The 27577-nt window shown below is 36.8% G+C and overlaps 6 protein-coding genes, 1 long non-coding RNA gene and 1 pseudogene across 12 annotated transcripts; 7 read left to right on the top strand and 1 right to left on the bottom strand.

The window, feature by feature from the left end:
- Positions 1 to 317: 317 nt before the first annotated feature.
- Positions 318 to 1441, bottom strand: LOC111806748 (thylakoid lumenal 19 kDa protein, chloroplastic-like). Its single transcript, XM_023692187.1, has 2 exons — positions 988 to 1441; positions 318 to 895 (listed from the first exon to the last, which is right to left on the bottom strand). The coding sequence occupies exons 1-2, from the start codon at positions 1352 to 1354 to the stop codon at positions 519 to 521; spliced, it is 744 nt and encodes a 247-aa protein (XP_023547955.1). The 5' UTR covers positions 1355 to 1441; the 3' UTR covers positions 318 to 518.
- Positions 1442 to 1781: 340 nt separating this feature from the next.
- Positions 1782 to 8044, top strand: LOC111806746 (E3 ubiquitin-protein ligase makorin-like). 3 transcript variants are annotated; one of them, XM_023692185.1, is made up of 7 exons: positions 1784 to 2039; positions 2523 to 2610; positions 2718 to 3502; positions 3809 to 3878; positions 7080 to 7168; positions 7246 to 7298; positions 7730 to 8044. In XM_023692185.1, the coding sequence occupies exons 1-6, from the start codon at positions 2029 to 2031 to the stop codon at positions 7280 to 7282; spliced, it is 1080 nt and encodes a 359-aa protein (XP_023547953.1). In that variant the 5' UTR covers positions 1784 to 2028; the 3' UTR covers positions 7283 to 7298; positions 7730 to 8044. The 3 variants fall into 3 exon arrangements, with proteins under 3 accessions (XP_023547951.1, XP_023547953.1, XP_023547952.1); XM_023692184.1 differs by having other exon boundaries at positions 7724 to 8044; XM_023692183.1 differs by lacking the exons at positions 7080 to 7168; positions 7246 to 7298; positions 7730 to 8044 and adding an exon at positions 5943 to 6386 and having other exon boundaries at positions 1782 to 2039.
- A 582-nt stretch (positions 8045 to 8626) lies between these two features.
- On the top strand, positions 8627 to 9653 carry LOC111807746. Its single transcript, XM_023693616.1, has one exon. The coding sequence runs from the start codon at positions 8627 to 8629 to the stop codon at positions 9482 to 9484; it is 858 nt and encodes a 285-aa protein (XP_023549384.1). The 3' UTR covers positions 9485 to 9653.
- Positions 9654 to 10579: 926 nt separating this feature from the next.
- Positions 10580 to 13318, top strand: LOC111807505 (zinc finger A20 and AN1 domain-containing stress-associated protein 8-like). Its single transcript, XM_023693251.1, has 3 exons — positions 10580 to 10660; positions 10783 to 10897; positions 12458 to 13318. The coding sequence occupies exon 3, from the start codon at positions 12470 to 12472 to the stop codon at positions 12989 to 12991; it is 522 nt and encodes a 173-aa protein (XP_023549019.1). The 5' UTR covers positions 10580 to 10660; positions 10783 to 10897; positions 12458 to 12469; the 3' UTR covers positions 12992 to 13318.
- A 1476-nt stretch (positions 13319 to 14794) lies between these two features.
- Positions 14795 to 15835, top strand: LOC111807628 (zinc finger A20 and AN1 domain-containing stress-associated protein 5-like). Its single transcript, XM_023693431.1, has one exon. The coding sequence runs from the start codon at positions 14971 to 14973 to the stop codon at positions 15460 to 15462; it is 492 nt and encodes a 163-aa protein (XP_023549199.1). The 5' UTR covers positions 14795 to 14970; the 3' UTR covers positions 15463 to 15835.
- A 1382-nt stretch (positions 15836 to 17217) lies between these two features.
- LOC111807745 lies at positions 17218 to 19258 on the top strand (annotated as a pseudogene).
- Positions 19259 to 19448: 190 nt separating this feature from the next.
- On the top strand, positions 19449 to 20145 carry LOC111807640. The gene is made up of 2 exons (XR_002816965.1): positions 19449 to 19642; positions 19788 to 20145. It is a non-coding gene; the product is annotated as an uncharacterized LOC111807640 (long non-coding RNA).
- A 1234-nt stretch (positions 20146 to 21379) lies between these two features.
- Positions 21380 to 26172, top strand: LOC111806793 (SURP and G-patch domain-containing protein 1-like protein). Of its 4 annotated transcripts, XM_023692254.1 has the most exons (10): positions 21386 to 21487; positions 21550 to 21637; positions 22447 to 22874; positions 23748 to 23874; positions 24036 to 24139; positions 24483 to 24650; positions 24849 to 24983; positions 25092 to 25280; positions 25574 to 25752; positions 25848 to 26172. In XM_023692254.1, exons 3-10 carry the CDS (start codon positions 22469 to 22471, stop codon positions 25872 to 25874), a joined length of 1335 nt encoding a protein of 444 aa, XP_023548022.1. In that variant the 5' UTR covers positions 21386 to 21487; positions 21550 to 21637; positions 22447 to 22468; the 3' UTR covers positions 25875 to 26172. The 4 variants fall into 4 exon arrangements, with proteins under 4 accessions (XP_023548021.1, XP_023548023.1, XP_023548022.1 ...); XM_023692253.1 differs by having other exon boundaries at positions 21380 to 21637; positions 22443 to 22874; XM_023692255.1 differs by lacking the exon at positions 21550 to 21637 and having other exon boundaries at positions 21385 to 21487.
- Positions 26173 to 27577: the final 1405 nt, after the last annotated feature.

Below are 27577 nucleotides of genomic sequence, written 5' to 3'. Positions count from 1 at the left end.
TTTATTCTCACGTGAAAATTATTATTTAACAAAAATTTAAAAATAATTACTAGGTTTAGTATTTAAGATTTATATAAATAAAATGGGAAGATTAAATTTAAAATCCACTAAAATAAATTAATATTTTAGATATTTAAAATGGTTAGAAATTCAAATAGTATATAAAATTTGTTTATTTAACTTAAGAGAGAGACGTGTTTTTACTAACCCTGTTGCACTAGGGGGTCGATGACGAGTTGAGTGATGACTCCGAGTGTGATCGGTGGAGCTGTATGATGAACATGTCCATCCGTATCGCCAGTAATGATATTGTTTAGTTTGAGTATAATCTTTCGGGACTTTAAATTTTATTTTTTTCAAAATGACTTGCCGTAACTAAGAATGTGTTCAAATGTTCGAGCTAATTCGTACACAGCTACAGATTTCCATCGTTCGAGAATAAGCATGTAACAACCAATTCGTACACAGCGACAACACAAACCTCTCTCCTATCAAATCTCCGACGATGCGACCAAAGCTTAATACGATCCGATCGTCTTGAAGGATTCATGAACATGCCGAAGCATATCCTGATCTCGATTCCACTCCGGCGTCGGTGCATTAACAAAATGCGCATACAGCTTGTTCTTCGCACAGGTCACCGATATCAAACTGTGAGTTCCGGCGCCATCGATCTCATACTCGTAATAAATCTGTCCATTCTCATCCTTCTTCTCCTCCGCCGAGAAGCTCTCCGCGCTCGCGATCTGATCCTGCAAATTAACGTCCGATAGCGCTAGGTTATTCAGAATCACATCCTTTGGCCCTAATTGCCGGATTCCGGCCAGGAAAGTTAGGTATTCTTTCTCCGATCGTTTCTTCGGATTGTAAAATTCGCTATCGGTTCCGTTCGTACCTGCGGAATCAAGAAGCTAAAATTGATTTTCGAAATGAATTGAACTATTCGAGCACTTTAATTTAGGAATTTCCATGGCGATTTCGAAATACCTTTTTCGACTTTTGATACTAATCGCTCCTTCCAGCCGTCCGGCACGTCGTAGACGTATTCCGCCGAGTCTTTCTTGTTGGCGTTGCCGCCAAGGCCGCCGTAGTTGGCGGCGCTGGCAGCGGTACCGTAGTAGACGTTGAATGCGGGGCCGGCGTCGGCCAGTGACGGTGGACTAGTGCTCACAATCGCGGCTATGGCGATGGCGCTACCCGCGGCGGTCAATGAGGAGAGTGAGGGTTTGGATTGAAGGATGGGGATAATTTGGGGCTTTTGCGGCGGCGGAATTTGCGGTAGTTTTGGGGCGGTTGTTCCGGTGGATGCAGCGGCGGCGGAGAAGAACGCCAATGGCGAGATTGCTGCGGCCATAGTGAGCGATTTTCGTGGATTTTGGATTTCTGGTTCATCTCGTCTGCGTTAGGATTTTCTCCTTATCCATTATTTTTCCATTTTCCTTATTTTTCTAAATTGTTTTTTAATTTATGGAATTTATATATTAAATGTTTTTATTTATTATTTTAACTTTTTTATATTTATTATCCAATATGCTTCTAACAAAAATCTAACGGTCACTATTCTTACCTAAACAGACAGCTATGCCCAAAGAGAGAACCAATTAAATAATTTAAAGCTATTTAAAAAAAAAAAAATTTACATTAATTCCTTGTAGTTGTAGCCCCAAACTTTGTTTTTATTACAACAATGCCCCGATTTTCACACGCGATATCCCATTTCCGTGCAGGGGTATTTCTGGAATTTTACCGAAAATGAATGGCCAATGCTTATATTGGATACTGACCGCCAAAAAGCCCTAGGTACGGCCGTACAGGCGCGCGCGAGAGCTTCTTTGTTTCATCGATTGAATCATGAACTGCGTTGATTTCGTTATTTTTTCCTCTTTTCATTTCCCTCCATTGCTTTTATCTTATTCAAATCATCTCTTAGTCGTTTAATCAACCAAGCAATCGAAGAGGTTTTCTTGCTCGATTTTTTGTCCGTTTGAATTGGATTATCTCCTCTCATCGCTTTTAGTTTCGATCGCCATGTCTAAACGGTGAGTTCTTCGTTTCTATAGTTTCTGTTATTTTGTTGTGATTATACTTCTTTATGTGTTATTTGTTGATATTGTCATGTAGTTGATTGTTTGTTTGTTCGTTTTCTCGCATATTTGATGAGTATTGATGATCATCGCATCTTGGTATTATTTTTCTTCAATAACATCTTAATGAATTATGAGTTCAATACATCCTGTTTAGCAGAAAAGTGAAACGTAATCGAGTGACCGAGTCATCTTGATCACGCTTCTTTGGTATCTGGTTTAATTATTAGGTATATGCTATTTCTAGTGGCTGGTTTACCAAATGTTAACTACTTCTGGCTGTGATTATAAATATTTGGAATTTGAGTTTCATGAAAGCTGTTTTGTTGAGTTGTTGTTATAGATGCTGGATTTTATGTCTATGAAGTTTTGTTATTCGATGTCCTTGGAATTGACTTGTTCATACGCGTGGTTTGTTTACTTCGGTGGTTTATTTAGGGTCCTATGCAAGTATTTTTCGCATGGAGCATGCTTGAAAGGGGAATATTGTGAGTTTTCGCATGACTGGTCGGCTCCACCAAGCAATGTAAATATTACTTCCACTCCTCTGTGTTGCCATATGTTACGATATAAACCAACAGTCGGTTTGGCTCTCCGATCATTCTCTCTTTTCTGATGTATCATTCATAACAGGTTTGTACTTACTATCAAAAGGGAAGGTGTGCTTTTGGCAGTCGATGCAGATATGACCATGTTAAAGTTTCTCATGCGGAGTCATCAGCTTCTTCAAATTCTCAGCAACCTCATGTGTCTGAATCTGTTTCTATAGCTCATCCCCTATTATCAAGGCCACTTTCTCCCTTACCTGGATCTACAAGCGAGTTTGCTGGTTCAAAGATATCCTGTCCTCCCTCGCAGGTTCAAATTGTGTGGAGTGGAGAGTCTGAGCATCCAGATGGTCTTGATGATTGGAGGAATGGGGAGACAAGGATTGTTGGTCCAGCTGATATACCTATTTGTTCTTTTGCTGCTGCTGGAAGTGATTGTCCACGTGGTCAAAATTGTCCTCATATTCATGGGGACTTGTGTCCTACTTGTGGAAAACAATGTTTACATCCTTTTAGGACTGATGAAAGGGAGGAGCACATTAAAGCGTGCGAGAAAAAGCAAAAACATCTAGAGTCTTTGAAACGTAGCCAAGACATAGAATGTAGTGTCTGCCTGGAGCGTGTTCTTTCTAAAACTGAAATAGCTGAGAGGAAATTTGGGCTTCTCTCAGAATGTGATCATCCATTCTGCATTTCTTGTATTAGAAACTGGCGCAATACTTCATCTACCTCAGGAATGGATGTTAATAGTGCTCTAAGAGCCTGCCCAATTTGTAGGAAGTTATCGTACTTCGTAATTCCAAGTGTCATTTGGTATTCTTCCAAAGAAGAAAAGCAAGAGATTGTTGATAGCTACAAGTCAAGGCTGCGGTAAATTTACGTTCTTCATTCCTATTATGTGATTGCATTCTGGAAACTGTTCAATTTTTTTACATTCTGTTCATGTTTTCTACTTCCCTTTTGTTTTTTGTTTTTTTTTTTTTTTTTCCAAACTCGTTGTTGTCTAAGTAAGTTATCATGCATTAAATGTATTCTGAAAAGCTCCATAGCCCATAGGAACGATCATCCAAAATTATTCAGAAAATGGAAGCTGCATAACTGCTAAAGTAATTGTATGATCTGTTGAGATAATTTCACTGCTCTGGATTTGTGAGTTTATATTATTTTCTTGCACAGATCAATAGATTGCAAGCACTTTAACTTTGGAAACGGGAACTGCCCATTTGGATCCAGTTGTTTTTACAAGGTAAGTTTATCTCTGAAAGCATTTACTCGGTTTCTTTTTCCTAATTGTTCTCTTCTAAGCATGCTGGATGTTGTTGTTGTGGCCTTTTATGTTGTCAGGAACTTGCAATTTTCCTGAACTTTATTCTTCATCCTTTTATTTTCTTTATGCGTGTCCAAATTCATTTTTTTTTCTTTTATCGATCATTGATATTCTCTGAATGGAATCTCAACTTGTTTGGTTTTGCTAATTTATTAATGCCCCAGGAAATGTATTAAATAGTTACATGTTTGGCTTCCTGGCCATGAGTTTATGGAAGGAATTCTTTTTGAGATCTGGATATGGAAATATAGGGCAACAGAAGACTCTTGTCATTATTATCCTCTGATGGTTTCATAAGCCACCCCATTTTCCATGGCCATCCAATCATGGCGGGTTAGATATGCTGAATCATACTCACCTGTGCCTCTTAGTGTTACATTTTATTCTTTTGGCACACTATACCAAGGGTGACTCTTTGTTGTCCAATTTACTTTTTATTTTACTTTTTTTAAAAAACCTCAAGGATGCCTCCATTTCTCATAGGAATCTTCTCTTTGGAATCCCTGCTTCAATTAGAATAGTTTGAGGACCAGGATAAGGGATGAAGTTCCTTTCTTTGCTCCCACCAGTTTTCCTACTCTAACCAAATTTTATAAACAAAAATTATTTTTGATGTATACTATAGGTAATCTATATCCATGAACTTTTAGTTTTCTATTTTTAAAAATTTATGCTTGGTTATTAACAGGTTTCTTTGTTCTTTAATCTATTTTTAAAAATCCTAAACAAATTATTTTCAAAAAAGTAGATTTTAAAAATATGTTCATAATGTTTGAGGGGTGGGTGGCTATGAATTTCATGTTCTTTTAAAATGTGAAAAGCCAAAAAAGAACTTAAAAAAAATCAAATCTTTGGGTAACAATTTCTTCAGTTTTTTCAATTAACTTTGAAGAATGTTTTAAAAATCTTATCCAAATTTTCGAAAGAAAAAACAAAAAGAAGAAAATTAATCCCTAAATTTTTATTTTTGTTTTTAAATTTTGACGAATCATCTTAAAATGTTCTTTGAAAAACGAAAAAAGTAAGGCTGGCCTTTTGGTTTTTTGTTCTTCTCTTTTAGAAAATTTTATAAACAATGAGTTCCTTGTTATGTAAGTTTTTTTTAAAACCAAGCTAAGTTTTGAAAACCTTAAAAAGTAGTTTTTGTTTTTAGAATTTGGCTTGATGTCACATGAATCTTTAGCAAATATGAATGTTTGAGTGTTTTTTAAAAGTAAGCTAAGATTGAAAACCTTAAAAAGTTGTTTTTTAAAATGTATTTTTGTTTTCAGGATTTGGCATGAAGTCACATAAATCTTTCGAAAATATATGTTAAAAAATCTTCTGCAATACTTTTGTTGCCTCTCTTAGAAAAATTTCCCGGGCTCAATTCTGGTTAAAAGTGATGTGCTGACTACCTTGACTGTTTGGCTTTGCCAACTCTGTTAGTAATGCCTAATTGGTTTTAGTCAAATTACTAGTATGATGAGCATGAAATTATATAGTTTGGATGCCGAGATCGTATTACTAGACCTTTTACAATTGATGGATGGATTCCCTGTTTCAAATTAATAAAAGTAATATACTTACAGGTGTTGGATTTGAATGTGTGATTATGGGGAGAGAATTGTAGGTTAGCACTAGCAAGTCAGGCAGGACGTCTTCTAAACAGCATTTTGTTGATCTTTGCATGCTTGCCAATCATCTGCACTTGCCTATTTTAGAAAATACATATGCAACTGCTCTGTCACATTCATCTTCGTCTCCATACCTATATGAGCTGAGCTGCAAACTCAACGACCCTTGTATTTTTTGTGATGTGTCATAGGCATCACATAAGCAGTGCTGTTCATTTTCAATCAGCTTTTATGGTAGGTATTGAAAGATTTGGTCCATAAATGGATGTTATCTGCAGATCTATGTGCATTCTGTTCGTCATTTAATTTCATTAGAGCAGATTGGCTTTCCAGTCTTTTGATTGATACACTGTTTGTTGTGTTCCAGCATTTGGTCAAGCCTGGTTCATACTCATGGAAATATCACAGGCCACCTCCACGCCGACCACGATCACAAAGAACTCCAAACAGATCTAATATTGTGGATATGGATGCTTTTTTTGATATGTTCGAAGACTTAGAGGATTTGGATTTTAGTGCTGAAGATTTAGATTTTGAAGATTTAACTCCTTTGGAGATGGCATTTGTTCTAATGCAGTTGGGTCGTGAAGCTAACTCGTCAAGTGATGAGGAGAATATTAGATTTTGAGATGCATTTTTCTTAGGTAGTTGTAACCTGATGTATATTGGGTCTTCGACAAGTTTCTTTCTTGTCTTGTCCAAAAACTTCGAAGATTTGCTATTCTAGCATTTTTGGCCACCTAGCAGTGCCCCATGTGCAGGAAAACAATTTGTGGACTTTCTTAATTGTCGTAAATGCCATGTTATTGGGGAATTATATTTTGCAGAAGGCATTAGTCATTTGTCCAGGGGAAAATTAGTCTCGAGTTACCAAGATGACGATGGTCAGTTTATATAAGAATGCGTAGATTATATTATGACTTCTTAAGTGTTGTATTTTACTACTGGGAATTAGGAATATCTGTTGCTGGCTATCAGGCTATCTTCTTCATTCATAGATTTTTCTTAGAGTTCTGTTTCACCCTCCTGCATACCCAAGCCAAGTATGCACTCCTAATATTTGATTTGTGCATTTAGCGAAGTTCTATGCAGACTGATACCAGTTTGGTTGTTTGTTGTCCAAGTATGCCTGTAACTTGAAGTGAATGTTCGATTCATATGTAATATTATCCAAAGTAGTTTTCCCGTACGTGGACTCTCTCGCATGACGATGCTTGTTTCTCGAATGAAGCCTTTCTTTTTGCTAGTGGCTCCTAATGTTTGATTTGTGCATTTAGTAAAGTCCTGTGCAGACTGATTCTTACCAGTTTGGTTGTTTGTTATCCAAGTATGCCTGTAATTTAAGTATATTATCCATGAAGTAGTTTGTGGACTTCCTCACATGATGATGCTTGTTTCTCGAATTTTTTAGCATTTCTAATTCCGTTGTTACATGCATCTGCATTGTACTCAGCTATATTAACTTCAAAATGAGATTCAAAATTTGATGTGATTCTCATTGCAGCACGCTCATTGGGATGGCCGGTTGGAAGAGATAACTCTGCGTCATATTGGGAATCAAGATGGTCTCACTGTTATCGCCAAAAATATTAGGTTTTGTTTTGTGGATTTGCTTCTTGTTGTCTATTTTTGTTCAACGTTACCTTTTATAAATTTGAAGCTATTTTCAGGTTGTCGGAATTTCTCAGTGACTTGCATATCAGGTGAAGAATCATTCCATCAGGTATGAGAACACACTAAAGACTCCTCACCCCTAGAGTTCACCATCATGCCAATATGATGTTTACTACGTAATCTTTCACATTTTAGTATGATCATTATTAATTTTATATTGCTAGTTGTTTCCTACTATAATAAGGTTTTGTTTGGACTTCGTAATTCAGTATCTTTATCAATTGAAACCCAGCATATTTTATTCGAAACGGAGTCGATTAATGTTGGCACAACCTGTTATCACTATATTTCAATGCCAAATTTTATGTATTGTATTAGTCTTCAATTATACTTGCAATATCATCTATGAGTTTGAAAATCAGTTTCAGATGCGCTATTGCCTGAAATTAACAATGTAGCCCATGAAATGCCAACCTTCGTGTATTATTAGTCTTCATTTACACTTGCAATGTAATTGAAGAGTTTGAAAACCAGTTTCAGATGTTGAATTGCTTGCTGGAGTCTGATATTGAGAAACGAAAGGTGGGTTACCGAGCACGGTTCTTCGAACTTCATCTTCTATGAATCAAAATGAAGCTGGAAGACATTATGTCATACTAGGAATGAAGGCAGCAACTCCAAGCTCTTATTCTTCGGATGATGGTGAAGTAAATGTTATCACATCACATGAATCACAGGTGAATAAATTGTAAGGGTTCTACGCTGTTGTTGTTGTACTAAACATTGGAAAATGACCGAATGTATTGGTTTGTATTTTAAGAGGAAGATAAATGGGAATGTAGATGTTGATGTCAATGTCGTGTGTGGTTTGATAGAGAAACAAGAGAAAATGTAACTTCATGGCTAGCATACATTTTATTCACCTCCTCCAATCTGAATGACGTCAATTTGAGCTTAGTTTAATAGATAATACTCCGTTTCTTATGTTGTAGTTTATGAGTTCATTTTTGTAGCGACGACTTCATGCCACCGTGGATCTTGTGTATTAATGAGCATGAAGGAAGTTCATTCTCTCTTTTAACTTCGGGTGATTAAAAGTTTTACTTTTCTTATCTCATGGGTTGGTTTGGTTAGAGTTCGAGTTAGTTTATTTTTGGATTCGTAGGGTTTAGGGTTTCGGGTTGTTCATATTAAAAATATTTTTTAAAAAATATCTTTTAAGGGGTATGCATATATATAAAGCCCTAGTTCGCACCCTTTCTTTCTTCCCCTTCCATTTATATCTTCTCTCTGCTCCCTCTGCAACTATGCCACCACGCCGCCATTTTCTTCGTTAGGATTTCTTAAAAACCTCGATTCTTTGTCTGTGTCGGAAAGTAACTACCTCTCCATCTCTTTCGCCGAAGAGCTCGGAATTTATAATCAGGAACCCAAAGTATGGCCGCCATTGTTACGCGTAGGTTAAGCTCCAAATTTCTCAGACCAATTCCTTCTTCCACTTTTCTCATCTCCCAAAACCCTCACGAACACTTCACCCGAATCCCTTCTACACATTCCGATCCCTCGTTTCCGCAATCGCCCCGACAAACTTTTGCAATTCCTACAGTTGACCTCATCAATTCCCACACACCTTTTGCAGATCTTGAGGCTCTCAGACCTCACCGGAGATCCGCGAATTTCAATCGCAATTTCATTAACAGTAGCCCTAATTCCGATCATCGGATTCGGGGACCAATCACATCCAGTCCTGGTTTGATTCCGAGATTGAGAAACCCTAGCTTCTTCATCTCAGATTTGGATCAGAAATATGGATTTTCTTCAACTCCTGAGAACGAGAACTTGGAGAAACCCGCTGATTTCAAGCATCAAGACATCGAAGGACCGACCGTCGAGAGAGACCTCTCGGCGTTGGCCGGCGAAACCAGAGAGGTGGTTGAAGCGATGATGAAGAACGTGTACAGCTTAAGCAAAGCTATGGCGATTCTCGGTCTTGTTCAGTTGGGAATTGGGGCTTGGATTTCGTACGCAACTCGCGCTTCACCATTCACAGAAGTTTCCATCCAGAGCTTCGTGTCCTTCGGGTTTCCTTTCTCGCTGGCCTTCATTCTCCGCCAATCTCTGAAGCCGATGATGTTCTTCAAGAAAATGGAAGAACAAGGTAGGTTGCAGATTCTGACTCTGACACTTCAAATTGCTAAAAATTTGAATGCTCTGTTCGTAAGAGTGCGAATTGTTTCCTTCTTGTGTGTAACTGGATTGTCTGTTGGTGTTCTGTTTGCTTTGCTTTCGAGATGAATCCATTTTCTTCCCCATTCTGCAAAAACTTCGAGCCACACAAAATTGGGCTTCCAGAAACCTTCTCATAAGAGTGTTCATCAATGAATTCGTTTCAGAACTATGAATGTTAATCTGTGGGTGAGCTCAGAACTCGATTTAGTTGTTTTGGGTTCTTTTTACACTTTTGAACTTCGATTGATTTCTCCAAGAACATCAAATTATGGCATAACAAAATTTGGTTTGTTCCTCTTTGTCACTTACTCTGCTTGTCCGATCCTCAATAGTTGCCACTCTCACTCATTGGTTTAGGAATTTCTGGCGATTGTGAATCACAGTGCATTCAGAAACTTCATTATGAAAGATTCAATTTGTTCGTCTCCTGCACTCTATTGATTTGCATTGTAGCAAATCGAGATTAGCCTCGGTTCTAATTAGATGTTCCAAATGTCTTCTTGAACGAGAACTACCGGAAGAAGTTTACAAGAGTCCTCCCCTAATTATGCAAGGAGAGAAGAGCGACTGTAGTGAAAGCCATATGACGAGGCTAAAATCTATGAATGTATTCTTCGGAATCGAATGACACTCTTAGACTCTCTTGGGGCTAGGGCGAAGGGTGTCACGAGGAAGCGTGGACGAAATAATAGACGATTCTATCCTTCAAATTGCTGTCTACCGTCGTAGTATGATATTGATAAACGTGAATTTATTTTGGATTTTGAATAAATGAAAAAAAAAAAAAATCAAATTTAGGTATTAAAAGAATAAATAAATACAAAAATCATCAGTTTCCACGTGTTCATCAAAGGAGAAATCACATTACAAAGGGTAGAATCGGAACACGTAAGAAGCCCCCACTCTGTCCACACCCAAAAACGGGATTCATAAGAAAACCAGCTTTTCCAACTCGATCCCCTACAACCAGTTCCTCGTAAGCTCGCCACTATCTTCATTCTCATTGGTCCAACTCCCCCTTCTCTGACTTTTACCCCTTTTCTCCAATCACAACGTTCCACGTATACCCCAAAACCAACCATTTAGAATTCGTAACGTTTTTGTTTTTGTTTTTTTCTTTTAATTTTATTTTTGGCCCTCTTCGGACCCCCCACGATGGCCCTTTAAATTGGGAATTCCATTGTAAAAACTTGGCTTTTCTCTCCACCTTCCAAACCCCATCGCCTTTCTGATATCTGTAGGGTTAGTTTTCCCGATTTCCTCCTCTTTTTCTTTTCTTCTCTTCAATTTAATTCGTTCTTCGCCGCATACGGCTATTTTGTTTCTTTGATTTCTATATGATTTTTGTTCCTGTTGATTTTCAGTGAAAGGAGGGGAGCGGAGAATCGTCATCTAGCTGGGAATTTTATGGTGTTTTCTATTGTCACGAATACGCAGCGGTCGAATACAGCTTTCCCTCCTACACCTAACAACCATCAGGTCAGTATTAAGAATTTAAGGGTTTCTTCCATTTCTCGATATTGATTTTTTCGATATCTGTTGTTTGTTTCTGAGGAAGCGATTATGCTTTTTTCTGTATTGCTGAAATTTATTGTAATACTTGACGGAAATTTTTAATCGAACTTTGTGGATGGAAGTAATTTTATGATGTGTTTTTGGTATATGCTTGCGTTTTTTTAGGTTTTTGGACATTACTAGCAGCAGGTATTTGCATGTCTTTTCTTCTTTTGTGTGTGTGTGTGTTGTTTAGTGGCCTCCAATTACTTTTAATGTTTTCTATTCTGTTCCAAATCGATCTCTCTTTGCTTGGAGTTTTGTTTTAGAACATAATTGAGGTATTTGCATATTACCATTCTTTGAAGAAGAATTTGAGTGGCAATATGATGAGACTAGCTAGGGTTCTAATTTTGTAGAATGGTTTGGGACTTAGAGCTTGCGAATGAAGGATGAAACTATGAACAAGGCCTCCACTGAGCACTGAAAACTGATAGCCACTTCAAACCTTTCAAAGGAAACCATGAACTGACCACTGACCGATAAAAAGACATTCCAAAACCAATCACAAGGCAACCTGTTGCAACATTATTAGAAAGTTTCTCATGAACAGATGGATAGATTTCATTAAAATCCCAATCTTCAAGCCATTTCTGCACATGTCTCCTTGAAAAACACTTTAGCTTTGCATGAACTTCTAACAATCACCTGCGAAGATACACAAATTCTTTCATGTATGCTCATTCCAATTACCTATTTTGACTGGAAAATAATGCTTCCCATGCACAACCACCCTAATAAGAAGATCCTTCTGCTGACCGACCAAAATATGATTGGAAATGAATGTTTCCCATGCCAAGCACCGGAATTAATTCAATTTGCACACCAACCAAAGTAATAAATTGTAATAGCCCCAGCCCACCACTAAAAGATATTATCCTCTTTGGACCTTCTCTTATGGGCTTCCTCTAAGGTTTTAAAAATGCATCTACTAGGGGAAGGTTTCCACATCCTTATAAAGTATGCTTCATTCTCCTCCCCAATCAATGTGGGATCTCACAATCCACCCCCCTTAGGGGTCTAGCGTCCTCGCTGGCACTCGTTCCTTTCTTTAATTGATGTGGGACTCCCAATCCACCCCCCTTCAGAGCCCAGCGTCCTTGCTGGCACACCGCGTTGTGTCCACCCCCTCTTTGGGGCTCATCCTCCTCGCTGGCACATCGCCTGATATCTGGCTCTGATGCCGTTTGTAACAGCCCAAGCCCACCACTATTAGATACTGTCCTCTTTGGGCTTTTCCGTTCGGACTGCCCTACAAGATTTTTAAAATGCTCTGCTATGGGAAGGTTTCCACACCCTTATAAAGAATACTTCGTTCTCCTCCCCAACCAATGTGGGATCTCACATAAATTTATCTCCATAAACTGATTTACTTGAAAACTTCATCCCGTGTACTGTATCTAGAAACTAATTGATAGTCATGATTTCCTTGAAAATTTCAACTTGTGTTTTTGTATTTATAAGCTGGTAGATTATTATTTACAGGAAAGGTGAAAAATGGAACATAAAGAGGCAGGATGCCAAGCTCCTCCAGAAGCCCCCAAACTTTGTGCAAACAACTGTGGGTTTTTTGGAAGTGCTGCAACTATGAACCTGTGTTCAAAATGCCACAAAGACTTCATCATGAAACAAGAACAGGCCAAGCTTGCAGCATCCTCGTTCGGTAACATCGTGAATTGTGGACCAAATGACCATGGCAAGAAGACAATTGTCACTTCTCCAACCAAGCTAGAAATCAAACCAGCTGAGTCGTTCATCATTCCGACTCAAGCATGTTGTACTTCCTCAAGTGCAAGCAGCACCACCGCAGAGAAGGTGAAAGAAAGCCCAAACAGGTGCAGCAGCTGCAGGAAACGCGTCGGTCTAACAGGGTTCAATTGCCGATGTGGAAGCCTCTTCTGTGCAGTCCATCGCTACTCTGACAAACACGACTGCCCTTTTGACTACCAGGCCATTGGTAGGGAGGCAATTTCAAAAGCCAACCCGGTGGTAAAGGCGGAAAAGCTGGACAAGATATGAAGAAGAGGAGTGCAGACCCAAAAGCTGAGTTGTTATAAGGTGCAGCACCCACCCACGTATCTGTTTTTGTGTGTTGAATGAAATGAATGTATGATGATGTTTTGTTGGTTGTTGTTGTGTTTTTGGTGAAAGAAGAGGGGTTTGTTTGGTAAGGTAAGGTTTGTGAGACATGTTTTTGTTACTGTTGGATAATCCGACGAAGAAATGGCTTGTGAGTGTGTGTGATTGTAGCCTTTGTTTGTAACCAGTCAGTCTGTATGGATGGATTGTGCTATGCTTAAAGTTTCTGCTGGTTGATTTTGCCTTTTGCTGGATTGAGAGCTAAAATTATGCTCAAATGTGATGATCTTCATAATATTTGCTGCCTTTATTAAGTAGTTGGACCTGTTCTTCAAGGACCCCCTGCCCTGGCACTTCATCTTTGCCCGACTAAAAGAAAGGGTTTGTGGAGGTTTCGACAGGAAGAGTTGTGACTCCATGTCGGGCTCTCATATTGCTTTTAAGGTTGGAGAATTTAGTTTAAGCTAGTCTCCCGTGCTCCTCCAAGGAGAGAGTTTGCTTTTAGGTAACAATGGTTCTGCCTGCAAACTCTGAGCGGGTTGTGCAGATAAAAAAGACTTGGTGTGGCAGTTAATTCCCAGTATTCCTCACATTTTGCACGAACCCTCATTCCTCGAGGACAATATTGAAAGGATATATGAATTGTTTATTGGGCTTAAATCTATGGTTTTAATTTGATTTTTTAAACATTTTCAAATCTAAATAATAGAAGTAGGAAAATTATAAATTATCAATAAAATAAAATAAATGAGTGGGGAAGGGATAAACAGTACTTGATATTTAGAGCAGAAACGACATGTCGTAATGCTATGTCGGAGACTGGGTAACGACAAGCTGGGGACGGAATTAAGTATTAAGCGGGCAATTGGGTCAGTTTGTAAAGCGAAAGGGATGGGGGGGGAAGAATGTGTTCTGGGCAGTGGCGGTCAGATTTGGCGGCTTAATATTAAAAAAAAATAAAAAAGAAAAAGTAAAACAATGCTGCGTTTGTTCAAGTTCTCTGCTCCGTTTCTCTTCCCCCAAAGCGCACCGTTTCAATGTGAAAGTCCCATTATGCCCCCCTTCCCTCTCACATTTTCCAATTCTACTGTCTCTTCTTTATTTTATTACATAATATCTAAAATCATTATCTTTTTCCTTTATTTATGATCCTCCACTTGAGATTAGAGGAGGGTGTTAATCGTAATTGCGAGATATACATTAATTTAATTCTTTATTTACCTTTATTCTATTATTGTAATAAAAAAGAAAAAAAAAATCAATTACTTCCATTTGTTCAATAAAGTATATAATGGGCTGAGTGGACTAATTCAATGCTACTTTTTTTTTTATTTAATGTATTTCTTAAGCAATTAAAAATATTAAAAATGATTAATTCACAATAATTTCTCACCAAAAAAGAAAAAGGCAAAAACAAAAATTTCAAATTTGTCCCCCACACCTACTTTTTACCTTTTCAACCTCTTGACTTTTTCTTTTATATATATATATATATTTATAAATAAATTTATGACTCAATATAATAATTAATTTATTAAAAAAATAATTAATTTAAGAAACTGACAAACGTAATTTGGCCACTTACCAGAATGACGGAGGACACGTCACAGCCGATTAAGATGAAAGGAAAGTGGGGAGGGTAAAAGAGTAAATAAAGAAATAAATGGAGGGTATTTTGGTAAAGTAGGTAAAAAATGTTCGATACGCGTCTCTATGAGGCCCATATTCCATCGCCATTACCGACCTTTCAATCCCTTCATATTCCCCATTTACCTGTTTCTCTCTCATCCTCTCAAAAGAAAGAACCCAACCCTCGAACCATATCTTCTCGTTCTTATCATCTTTCTCTCTCCCTCTCTCTCTCTCTCTCGCTGAATCTCTCTGGGGATATCTTTTTTTTGAGGATCCGATCGGAAGATATGGCACAGAGGACCGAGAAGGAGGAGACGGAGTTCAAAGTTCCAGAGACGATCACGCTTTGCGTTAACAACTGTGGCCTCACCGGGAATCCGGCGACGAATAATATGTGTCAGAAGTGCTTTAATGCTACCACGGCAGCAGCGGCGGCGACTGCGTCTATGGCGATGAAGTTTTCCGGTGAGAAAAGTCCGAGATCTAGTACGTCTTGTTCGCCAGAGAAATTTCGGTTCGTTTCAGAGTCTAGGAGGATTACAACGGCGGCGGATCGTCCGAAGCCTGATGAATCGGTGAAGCGAGAGGTGAATCGATGTTCCGGATGTAGAAAACGCGTTGGATTGACTGGATTTAGGTGCCGATGTGGCGATTTGTTCTGTGCGGAGCATCGATATTCAGATCGTCACGATTGTAGCTTCGATTACAAGGCCGCTGGTCGCGAGGCGATCACGAGAGAGAATCCGGTGGTGAAAGCGGCGAAGATCGTTAGGGTTTAATCCATAGATTGATCGATTACCAAAAAAATGAAAAAGAATCTGAAGATGATGAAATTTGATAAAACTCTGGGCTGATTGTTGAAATTTTCCTTTGGAGTGTTGAGGATTAATTCCTCGAAATATCCTCTCGATCTTTAGGAGAGAAAAACATGAGGGAACTAGAAAAAAAAAAAGTCCTCGATGAAGATGAAGATGGAGATGAAGATGATCGTTGTGTTTTCTCAGATAATTATGTTCCTATTTTATTTTATTTTTTCCTCTTTTTTTTTTGGCTTGTTCGAAAACGAAAAGAGAAGATTATCGTGGCCTGTCAAGATGATGATGGTGTTTTTTTCTTTCTTTTTGTTAATTCTTCTCTTTTATCTCAAGATCATTTCTCGATTAATTTTTTTAAAAAATTCAAAATATTATTAACCCATTAAATATAAAATTAAAAGAAATAAGAAATTAAAGGAAATCAATTCTTTTTTTTGTTTAATTTCCGAATTTTGTTTTTTTGTTTAAAATTTTTAATTTAAAAATTGTATATTGTTTGACATTATTATTATTCTTTATTTCTTGGATCACCATTAATTAACATTAGCGATAATTATAATTCATAAATTAAAATTTAAGAACGAATTAAGTTTCGGAATAAGAAAATGATATATTAAAAATAAATTAATATTAGTATGGCCCCACTTGCCAAGCTGTACTAGGAGGTTCGACCCCACTTAGACCCAACACTTTAGGGTTATCATTATTTTAAATTATTTAAAAAATTATATTTATTTATAAATCAAAATTTAAATAATAAACATTTAACAGTCCAATTTTTTATGATTTTAATTCAATAAATGTGAGGTGTATATATGAAATAATTAATATGAGGAGTTAAAAATGGATTAGGATTATTTTTATTTTCATTTAAAAAATAAAAAAAAAACTAAAATAATTATTGCACTGGGACCGGAAAAATAATGTAGCGGCAAAGTATGAGGCGTCAGTAAAGTAATGATTCCGGTTATCTACTTACTCCAAAAATAAATAATATACAAAAAAAAAACCATATAATTAAATTAATTAAAGCTGTACAGTCCAATAATTTCCATTATTTTTAGGGTTGGATATTATTTTTTATTATCAATCATGATCAATTTTTTTTATTTTTTTCTTGCCAATAAATAATTCAATCTAATATGAAATAAAAATTAATTACTCTAATCTACGAGTGGAACGATTAACATTAAAATATTTAGAAAATATTGAGTCATCTCGCGGGAGAAATGTCAAGTCAATCGAATAGTTACATGACATCTTTTCAAAAGGAAAAAAAAAACTTAGTTGAATCTCACACGCATGTCTGATTCTTTTTAACTTCCAGCTTCATCTTCGTCTTCCTCAACCTCCCATGCTGTCGAACGCTTCAAATTGAGTCAATCATCATTGCTTTATCATCTTTCTTATCATATTTTTAAAAATATTTGTATGTGAGATCTCACCTCCGTTGTAGAGGAGAACCAAACATTCCTTTTAATAGCGTGGAGATTTCTTCCCAACGTGTTTTAAAACTGTGAGAATATGTAACGAGCCAAAGTGGACAATATCTATTAATGGTGGGCTTGAACGGTTACAAATTGTATCAGAGCTAGACATTGAGTGGTGTGTTAGTGAGGACGTTGGCTCCTAAGGAAGGTTCACTGTAAGTGCAATGTATCATCCGCATCGGATAAAAAACCCCAGCTTCCCCGCCAAGCTTCTTGAACGAAATTAACGATGTCCGCCATGAAAGTCGGCCATAGAACTGCGAGGTTTTTCGTTGGCCACTATACGTATTCTCCTATTGACTTCAGTTTTCTTCGACCAAAGAGCATTCTACATGAGGCATGTCTCTAATTCCTCTGCCCTCTGTTTATCAGCTGAAGTTTGTCGCATTTTCGGATTATTTTCCGTGCCTTTTTATCTGCCTGATTACTGTTCAATCGAGCGAATACAGAAAGAACACTTCCGCAATCTGTTACTAGTCGGTCACGAACTTTAAATCGTATTCCTACATTTCAACCTGCGAGCCGTTCTATATGAATTTCTCCTTATCCACTTTTATGATTCCGAACTCTAGTATGGGATTCTCACCTTGTTCTTTCAAATCGTCCAGCAGTGGAATCGCTAACTTATACTTCACCTTTTTCTGTTTGGATTGTACAATTTTTTTAGTGTTTATCTCCATTAGAATGTTGAACTTGCTGCGATTTGTATGCTTGCTAGTATGTAGTTTATGTTGCAAGCTCTGTGGTAAACGTGTTTTGACAAACAGACCAATTTGATTTGCCGCTACGAATTGCTAAAAGCAGGATTTGATCTATAATTGCGAAACCTAGGTCAATCCCGCCATTAGAATAAGCAAAATCTCGGAGGCATAATGTATGGCATTTGTAGAGATTCATCGATTTTTTGAGGAACTTTTACCTTTGTTGACATAGTTATGTATGGTATTTGTAGAGATTCATCTTTTTTTTGTGGAACTTTTACCTTTGTTGACATAGTTATGTATGGTATTTGTAGAGATTCATCGATTTTTTGTGGAACTTTTACCTTTGTTGACATAGTTATGTATGGTATTTGTAGAGATTCATCGATTTTTTGTGGAACTTTTACCTTTGTTGACATAGTTATGTATGGTATTTGTAGAGATTCATCGATTTTTTGTGGAACTTTTACCTTTGTTGACATAGTTATGTATGGTATTTGTAGAGATTCATCGATTTTTTGTGGAACTTTTACCTTTGTTGACATAGTTATGTATGGTATTTGTAGAGATTCATCGATTTTTTGTGGAACTTTTACCTTTGTTGACATAGTTCTGTATGGTATTTGTAGAGATTCATCAATTTTTTTGTGGAACTTGTACCTTTGTTGACATAGTTATGTATTTCCTCTTGCAATGCGGTTTTAGTCCAAGTTTCTTTGTTCCTATTATTGTTTTCTTCAATAGTTGAAACTTAACTGGATGTTCTTTCTCCTTCTTTTATCTGGTTTTAGATTTGGAGGCTGACCAAGATCACTCTCTCAATCTTGGAGGGTCCTTTGTTGAAGGATTTATTGCGATCCGAACTACTGGATGAACAATTCAAAGTTCAGGAGATATCACAGCATCTTAATCTGAAATGGAGAGAAATTGATGAGGGAATTGAATTGCAGCAGAAATTACTTGAAATGGTTCGTTCAAAAACCTCTCTGATAATGAGTAATCAAATTCATTGCGCACCCAATTGACTAGCCTTGTGGTAAAGTTTGATGAGCTCCAAAAGAAGCTTAATGAGAAGACAGATGAAAAGTTGCAAGAGAACTAGTTCAAAAAATTGAATTACAAGCTTCAGAAATTATGAACATTGAACAAATATGAATAGTGATCAGCAAAAAGAGTATCAAAGGCTTGTAGTCAAGTTAGAAAAATTTCAGGAGATTTTGAAGAAGGCTGAAGTTATTGAAGAATGAAGGAAACTGCAAACAAAGTTGCTCCAGCAAATTAATTCAGCTGGCTCAGAAATATATAAGAACAAAGTGCAGCTCGAGGAATTTCTGAAAGAGAAAAAAAACAACTTTTAGCCGAGTTGAATGTCTCTCTGGAGAATATTAATGAGCTTAAGTCGAATCCTTGGATAAAGAACGAGGAAATGGAAGGCAATGAATATGCCAATAGATTGAAACAAAGCCCGGCTTGTGAGATCCCACATCGGTTGGAAAGTGGGATGAAGCATTCCTTATAAGGGTGTGAAAACCTCTCCCTAGTTGACACGTTTTAAAACCGTGAAGTTGACGACGATACGGAACAGGCCAAAGCTGATAATATCTGCTAACGATGGTATTAGAGCCAGACATCGGCCAGTGTGCCAGTGAGGACACCGGTCTCCAAGGAGGTGGATTGTGAGAGCTCATATCGGTTGGAAAGTGGAATGAAGCATTCCTTATAATGGTGTGGAAACCTCTCCCTAGTAGACGTGTTTTAAAACAGTGAGGCTGACAATGATACGTAATAGGTCAAAGCGGACAATATCTACGAAGAAGGCAAGAAGAGGCGTTATAGATGTGTACAAAAGGCTGAAATCACAATATGACTTCCTTTGCAGAAAATTTGGCCTAAACAGAAGAGAAAATGGAAGTGATTCAAGGGCTTATAATCAAGATCTTGCATCCTCACCAGGTAACCACCCTCTTCATATTATAAATACAATTCCCTCTTCTTAATGTTCATTTTGTTTTTGCTGTAGCCACTGATGAGCCAAATTTCCTCAAACGTTATTATCCATACTCTATGTCTTAATAATTATCTACAAAATGTGCATCAGTGGTCTCCATCTTATTGGAGATATACAAGGACTCGTCGTCAAGCGCAGGCGGGGCGTGACGCACGTGACGATTTTCTTCGAGAACATCATAGAGAATATAAACGAGGCTATGAAGGAAAGAGTTCATAATCTTGCTCTTCTTGAAGTGGTTGTAAAAGACATCAACATGGATGTCTCAGACAACGAGATCCAGGGATTTGAATGCTTTTTAATCCACCACACAATCAGCAGCTGCCAGTTTCAGTGGCTAGCAATAGAGGCGTGGAGCCAGTGAGAACGAATGCAAGCAATGCATTAAGTTTTATGACGCTGTTCTTCAAAATGATGGTATCTAACAAACCCATCTTTATAATTGGTATTTACTCGTTTCGTTGAGGTCGAATGGTCGAAGGCACAAACCCGAGTACTCTAATAATAAAAAGGTTAAATTATCATGGGTAACTGATGAATCCCAGCCCAACCATCCAATCTTTTGTTGAAGCAAGAACCCTGGAATAAAAGTAATTAACACCTTCATAGTAAATTTGGATAAAGGCTAGAATTAGATTATCTCTTACGAAAATCATAAGCAAGATTTAAAAACATTGTTCTAAATTGAGTCACTCCACAATCGAATTTGATCAAGAATGAATTTGATCAAGACTTGATGTCAGGTGCAATTCTGCCATAATAATTGCTTGAAACTTGGAAATTGCAAATATGATATTAGTATTTCTAATCTAAATATTACATCCATCCACGAATCCAAATTTTACCATAATTATGGGTATTTATAGTCTCCCGACAAAAGATGTTTGTGGATGACATTTATTCCTGATCCCTCTCATCTACACAAAAGAAAGCAAGATTTGAAAAGCTTGTTCTAAATTGAGTCACTCCACAATCCAACTTGATCAAGGCTTATTGAATGACTCCGGTACAATTCTATGGTAAGAATTGATTGAAACTTAAAAATTGCAAATATAATACTCGGATTTCGGTAAACGTTCAATTTGAGATATGAATTACATCCATCCATGAATTTTACATAACATATTATGGGTATTTAGAGTCTCCTGACAAAAGACGTTTGTGGACGGCATTTATTCCCGATCTCCTTAAATCTACACTAAGTCAAATTTACATGATTTATGAAATTAAAAATAGTTATCTCCTCCACGTTCAAATGTTTTGATCAAATTTGCATGCTTCACTCACAAAAATATGAGAAGGATCATCACCTTCGCCCTTGAACAATGAGATTGGTTTCAATTATAGGTCGAAATTATATTCTCTTTTCTAAAAGAATGATTGAAGAAGATTTTTGTTGTTAAAATAACACGGTATTAATTAAATAGAAAATTTAAAATTTAAGAATTAGGATTACCAAAAAAATATAAAATTGGAGGCATAAGTATTTTTTTTCACGAATTTATAGTTTATGAATTTAAGCATAGAAATCTATTAAAAATATTTTGAGCAAATATTAAAAAGTTTGGAGTATTTAACAAAAAAAAAAAAAAAGGAAAAAAAAAAGGGTGCAACTTACCAATAATCGAATAGGCCACGTACTTTTTATTTTTGGTGTTATTTAATCGAATTTCTTTCGACATTTGATACGGAACTGAAAATTTTTCTTTTTATATTTTATGAACGGCGAGCGAAAGGCCATCTCTTCTACTTCACTTTTGTGCGCCAAACACAAATTGCTGAGCCTGAAGGTCAGTTAATGATTTATTACAATTCGATTCTTCCTCTAATTCATCTTGCGATCGTTAATCAGCGTTAGCGGAATCCAGTCGGCGTCGAGTTTTGCAGTCGAAGCCGAAGATTTCCGTTCTCAGATTCAAGATTGTTCACGGAGCGTCTGGGTCGGTTAATTATTTATTTGGATTCGTTGAATTATATTAGTTACTAGCTGTCGGTCGTTTTGGATTCTGTATTTTCGTTTGTTTTCGCTTTTGATTGTGATTGTTCTTCGTAGGCTTTTAGGTTCTGGAGTTAGGGTTTCTTCGATATGGTTTCTCTTTAATTACGCGGATGTTTATGTTTTGTTTTTCCACGCACGCAACATTTTGTATGGGCTCTCATGCCTGCACCAACAGAAATACGGAAACATTAGTGTGTATTTGTTAATCGTCGTCTGTTGCCTGGTTGTTGTTAATTTCATTTAATATTCGCCGTTTTGATTTGGTTGGTTTACTGTCATGAGTTTTTTTTTATATTTTATTTTTATTGGTGTTCGATTAGATAAAGGCCCCCATGTTTAAGCAGAGAGTGGTATGAGATTTTGTGGATGATTGTTAATATCAATTCGTCTGTTCTGGCATGTTGTTTCTTTTCTTTCTATTAAGTGGCACTGTCTTGGTGTCTTTGTGGTATGTCAATGGAAGGTGCTGATAAATTTAGGATCTGCTGAACTGTGTTTATATTTTTTTTCTTCTTTACATAGAGATGTGGGATTAAACAATGTTATGTTTAATTAGTGAAGAAGGCCGGGGGCTGTTTGAAGGGAGAAGGTTTCATTTATCCTTTGGGATTTCCTTTTTTTTTTTCCTGGATGATTTGAATATTGATTTTATTGTTTCAAAGTTGTCTACGAAGTTTGGTTCTCTCCTTTTACATCATCGTTTATAATGTTTGGTTGCTTGTTTGTCTAATGATGATTCATTCTAGGCAGCTCGAGTACTCAGTTCCTCTCGATGGACAAAGGAATGCCCCCTACCCTTTTTGTCAACGATGGTTCATTTATGGAAAGGTTTAAACAACTCCAACAGAAAAATGGCGATAAGGATAAGGATAAAGGTGCTCCCTCTGAGGAGCCAAAACCAATCAAGATTATAGCAGGGACTTCTATTCCACACAGTACAAGTAGTAAAACTGGTATACAGTTTAAAGGTGGTGAGATTCGTAAGACTGCTCCAAGTGGAAAACTTGCTTTCAGCTTGAAGCAGAAGTCTAAGCTTGTGGCGCCTTCTGTTAAGTTAGGAGCAGATGAGGATGAAGATGAATCTGATGTGGTAGATGCATCTGATCATCTACCAGAGAAGCGTCAAAAGTTAGGTCCACAAGATGGTACTGAGCTGTCAGTAGTTCAATCTGGTGATGGTAATTACTACTTTATACTGATACTCCTTTCTTGTTATGATCAATGACAAGTACTTGTCAGAGTTTGTAAACCCATAAACCTGTTCTGTTTAAGGGGTTTTTGGTTGCGGTGGTGAACTGGTTACATAATTTCAGCCGTTCTGTTGTATGCATGTTCAATACATCATGATTCAAATTCTTTCATCCTAGAGTATGGCTAGAATAACTCTGTTAGCTTGTTTTATATATTTTATTGACAAGTTGACTCAATTTATTCTCTTGAATAACTGTTATCTATTGGTGTTGGAAAATTATTTGGGATAGGAAGGTGAGTAAGTAATTTATATGTATATTTTTAATTCGCTAAGGCTGACAGACCTTGATTGATTTCCGTTGAAAAGAGCTATGTTGTAGTATGTTCTTTTTCTTGCCTGTACTTGGCCTTTGTATTTCCAATTTTAAATTGGTCTATTGAAGATTTCTTCCTGATTTCATCTTCACACTTTAAATCTTTTTTTACCAACATTTTTTGCACAAAGAGTGCGCCTTGTTCTTGAATCTACAGACAACCATTATTGTTCAATCAGGGGGTTTGGGCAATGTAGAATTACCATGTAGGTTGTAATCCATTTTACTTCAATTAACTGCATTGGCTTTTGTTCGGACCGTGAGTTTAGATCTCATCTAAAACTTGGACTGCTTCAGATGTAGAGTACAAAGCACTCTTGAAAATTTCTTGTCTCATGAATGCAGTGTATACCTTTAATACCTTTCAACATTGGTGGAAGAGATGTTCAATGAAAGAATTGGAATATGTAGCAGCCTGCTGCAAGAGTAATTTGCATTCACTTGTTCATGCTCTTGGTTTTAATCAGTTTTATAAGTGATATGCAGCACCACCTTCACCAAGTGATCCTACAGTGAAGAAAGTTGCTGACAAGCTAGCAAGTTTTGTGGCTAAACATGGAAGGCAATTTGAGCATGTAACTCGCCAAAAAAATCCTGGAGATACTCCTTTCAAGTAAGTTCTTGTCGTGGTTCAAAAAGTTTCCATGAATTGTTCTTTCTTAACATTTCCCTTTCTGCTACTGTTTCTTGTATCTATGGCTTCATTTGTTACTTGATGCTTTTCTTCTCAAAAATGATTTTTTTTTTAAAATGAAATGTTTATTATATTTGCAGATTTCTGTTTGATGAGAGTTCTGCAGATTTCAAATACTATGAATATCAATTAGCTCAAGAAGAAAAAGCTCTTTCACAGATCGTCGAATCTAAAACATCCAATGGTAGCCCTCTCTCTTGTTTCTCATATTATAACCTTTGAAAACCAGAATTGGTGTTATTATGAAAATTGTGTTACATTTGGGTATTAGTTTTTGTTGTGTACTTGTGAACTTTAGGTGTCAAGTTGGGGAACTTTTTGGGATTAGAAGAAAATAAATGTATTCTGAAATAAGACTTCTTATCTTTCTTTTTTTTTCTTTTTTTTCTTTTTTTTTGTGATTTTTTTCCTGTGAAATATGAGGTCCCTTTTCTTATGAAAGATATTAGTTTATAGGGGCAGGCTGCCTCCATTTTTATGGGACTTTGAATTGTTTTTCACGTTCATTTTTCTCTTTCTATTTGTAGATGGTGGGAGCATTCAAACTTCTAAGTCAAGGGTTGGTTCCCAGAAATCTCTCCAGCAGTCTTCCTCATCAAATTATCAATCCCCTGCCTCTGCTCTATATGAATCGTCTGAGGATTCAAGAACTTCTGTGGGTTCATCTAATACTACTGCATGGTCTGAAAGGACAGGTAACTGTTTGACACCTTGACTTCCTTTTGTCTTGTAATCCTCAAATTAAGGTGCTGCTCCTAAAATTCAACTGAGAGTAGGGAAAAATGGGCATCTTATGTCCGAAATTGTTGGAGAAATTTAGCCGAAAGCTTTTGAGTGCTCACCATGTTTAATGAGTTAACATTGTACTTGTCATATTGTCTTCACATTATAAGGTGAATCTAGGCCACCATCAAGTGGAGATCCAATTGCAATGATGGAATTCTACATGAAGAAAGCTGCCCGCGAAGAGAGGATGAGACAACCTAAACAGTCAAAAGATGAAATGCCCCCTCCCGCATCTCTTCAAGGTATTAATACCTACTGGGGTATACCTGTTTGACCATTATTTATGTAGCTTTTAGCATTATTGGTGCAATTGTTTGAATTTCCTTTTCTATATTGGGGGTGCTTTGCAGCTTCAGCTTCTTCAGGGAAAAGGGGGCATCACATGGGTGACTTCATTCCCCAAGAGGAGCTTGAAAAGTTCTTGGCTACGTGCAATGATGCATCCGTCCGGAAATTTTCTAGAGAAGCCGCTGATAAGGCTAAAATTCAGGCCGATAATGTGGGGCACAGACTCCTATCTAAAATGGGATGGAAAGAAGGTCCTCTCTCTCTCTCTCTCTCTCCCCCCTCCAACCCATCTTTTTTGCTCACACACCAGAGGACACATTGCACATACCCCCAGGGCACAACCATTGGACTTAACAATGCCAGTCTCTAGTAAATTCTTAATTAGATCTATCTCAAGTGCATTTTCCTGAAGCTTTTGATAAGTCATTAGACTTCTTTTCCTGGAGTTTATATTGAACCAAAAGTTTAGATGACGATTCCAGTTCCTATGAAAATGCATTTGATGACGGAGGAACCTTCTAATACTGGCAAGTGCGAATCGCAGGGGAGGGTCTGGGAAGCTCTAAGAGTGGTATTGCAGATCCTATACTGGCAGGCGATGTAAAAACAAATAACTTGGGAGTTGGAGCACACCAACCTGGCGAGGTGGTTCCAGAAGACGATATATACGAGCAGTACAAGAAGCGCATGATGCTTGGTTATCGTTACAGACCAAATCCACTGGTATTTATTCACGACACACCCATTTTAGTTTGAAGTCGCTTACTTCAATGCCTATGTTAATCAAGTGCATGTGTTTTTTTATTTGGTTTTGGTAGAATAACCCCCGGAAAGCATACTATTGAATGATGATGGTTCTGCTAGGCGTGATCGTTCTGCGCTACGTTTGAAAATTGTGAGAAAAACCAAACTACGTTGTTGGAACTGAAATTATCTTGTCGATCTATTGTGGCATAATTAATGTCTTAACTCAATAAATAGATAAAATAGACGTAGTTCTTTTTGTCAATTGTTTCATTTTTTTTTTCTTTCTTTTTTTGCTTCATGCGGTGTGGTGGTTGGGGTCATGGTTTGTTAAACCCTCTTGTGCTTAATGGGTATTGTTATTGTGTTAAATATATACATAGTTTGAAGCCTTAATCACTTCTTTTTGTTTCTCTTAGTTCCATTGTCTTGCTAAAAGCTTATCCTTCTGTAGTCTTTCTTGGTAGTCGAACAAGAGATGGGAATTGGGAATGGGAATGGGCCTGGCCGGCCCATCTTTAGGTTGATCAAGTGTATAGGATAAAAGTATGGCATCATAGATGATGATCTGAATAGTCAACTTCTTCAGAAAATGATAGAATTAAAGAAGAAAGATTGTTAAAGAAGTTTGGGTGATCCATAAGAATAAGAAAGGGAAGCTCCCACACCCGACGCCTCCGGAAGAGGGGGCATCATAATGTGGTGTCCTTGTTTCCCGCCACTGATACCAGAAGTTGTTATCTTTGTTTAGAATCTCAATTATTTGATGTGTCCCTTCATAGCCATACATAGTAGCTTTAAGAACCCAATTGGTTGAAGAAGATGAGGATGATGCTCTCTATGTATGCTGTGGAAGCTTGAAGAACCCAATTTTGAAACAAAAAGAATAAAATAAGAATAATGAAAGGAAGATGATAAGGCCACGTTTGGCAGTGCTTACCGACTTCTTTTTGGTGGGATTTTGTGCCTAATCTTAGTTGTAATTAGTTTTGTCGTTTCGTGCCGCAGCAAAGGGTATTGGTTCTTTTTTTAAAATACCATCTTCTCCAAATCTGTGGTCCAAATTCCTCTTTTATCCCTTTCTTTTTTCATTCCATTATTAAATGTCTTTTTCCATCCTTTTCCTTCCATTTTTTTATACTCTTAAATTTTTTAAAATACAATAAATAAATAAATCATTATTATATTATTTTATCATCGAATATTCATCTTATTAACACTGCCAACCTCGACCGACTCGACTCTACAAGCACATCTTGAGAATTTGAGTAAACATTTTCCCACTCTTTCCACAAATAAGAGCAAATTCATTAGACCGCTCTTTTTACGAGTTCATTAAGAAGAAACTTATTAAATTGAAAAACTTGTAACCTATAAAACTAGATAAAATTTATAATATATCATTATTTTATATATATATATATTTTTTTTTTATCTATTTAATTTCTAACTTTGGATGTAATATTAGGAAATGGTTAAATATCATTAAATAAGAATCTAGTTAGCTTCTCCCTTATCATATCAACATTTTATATATTTTTTAAAGAAAAGTTTTAGACTTGGATAGGCATAGTCAAGCAATTTAAGTTAAAATAATCTTCCTATTATCTTGTAAGTATATTAGTTTAATATCACCACCACCTTCTCTTTCTTATAATATTACATTACACATTGTTGAGACACATTATTTAGATCTACATCTCATTTTATATACATATAGACTAACTATATCAAATATTATCATAATTATTTACTTCTAAAACAAACTCAAGTTGTCACGTTACGGTTAAAAAATTTAGGCATT

This window comes from Cucurbita pepo, chromosome LG12, assembly GCF_002806865.2.
Source record: "Cucurbita pepo subsp. pepo cultivar mu-cu-16 chromosome LG12, ASM280686v2, whole genome shotgun sequence".
Classification (NCBI taxonomy): Eukaryota; Viridiplantae; Streptophyta; class Magnoliopsida; order Cucurbitales; family Cucurbitaceae; genus Cucurbita; species Cucurbita pepo.
This window is presented reverse-complemented; position numbering and strand designations above follow the sequence as displayed.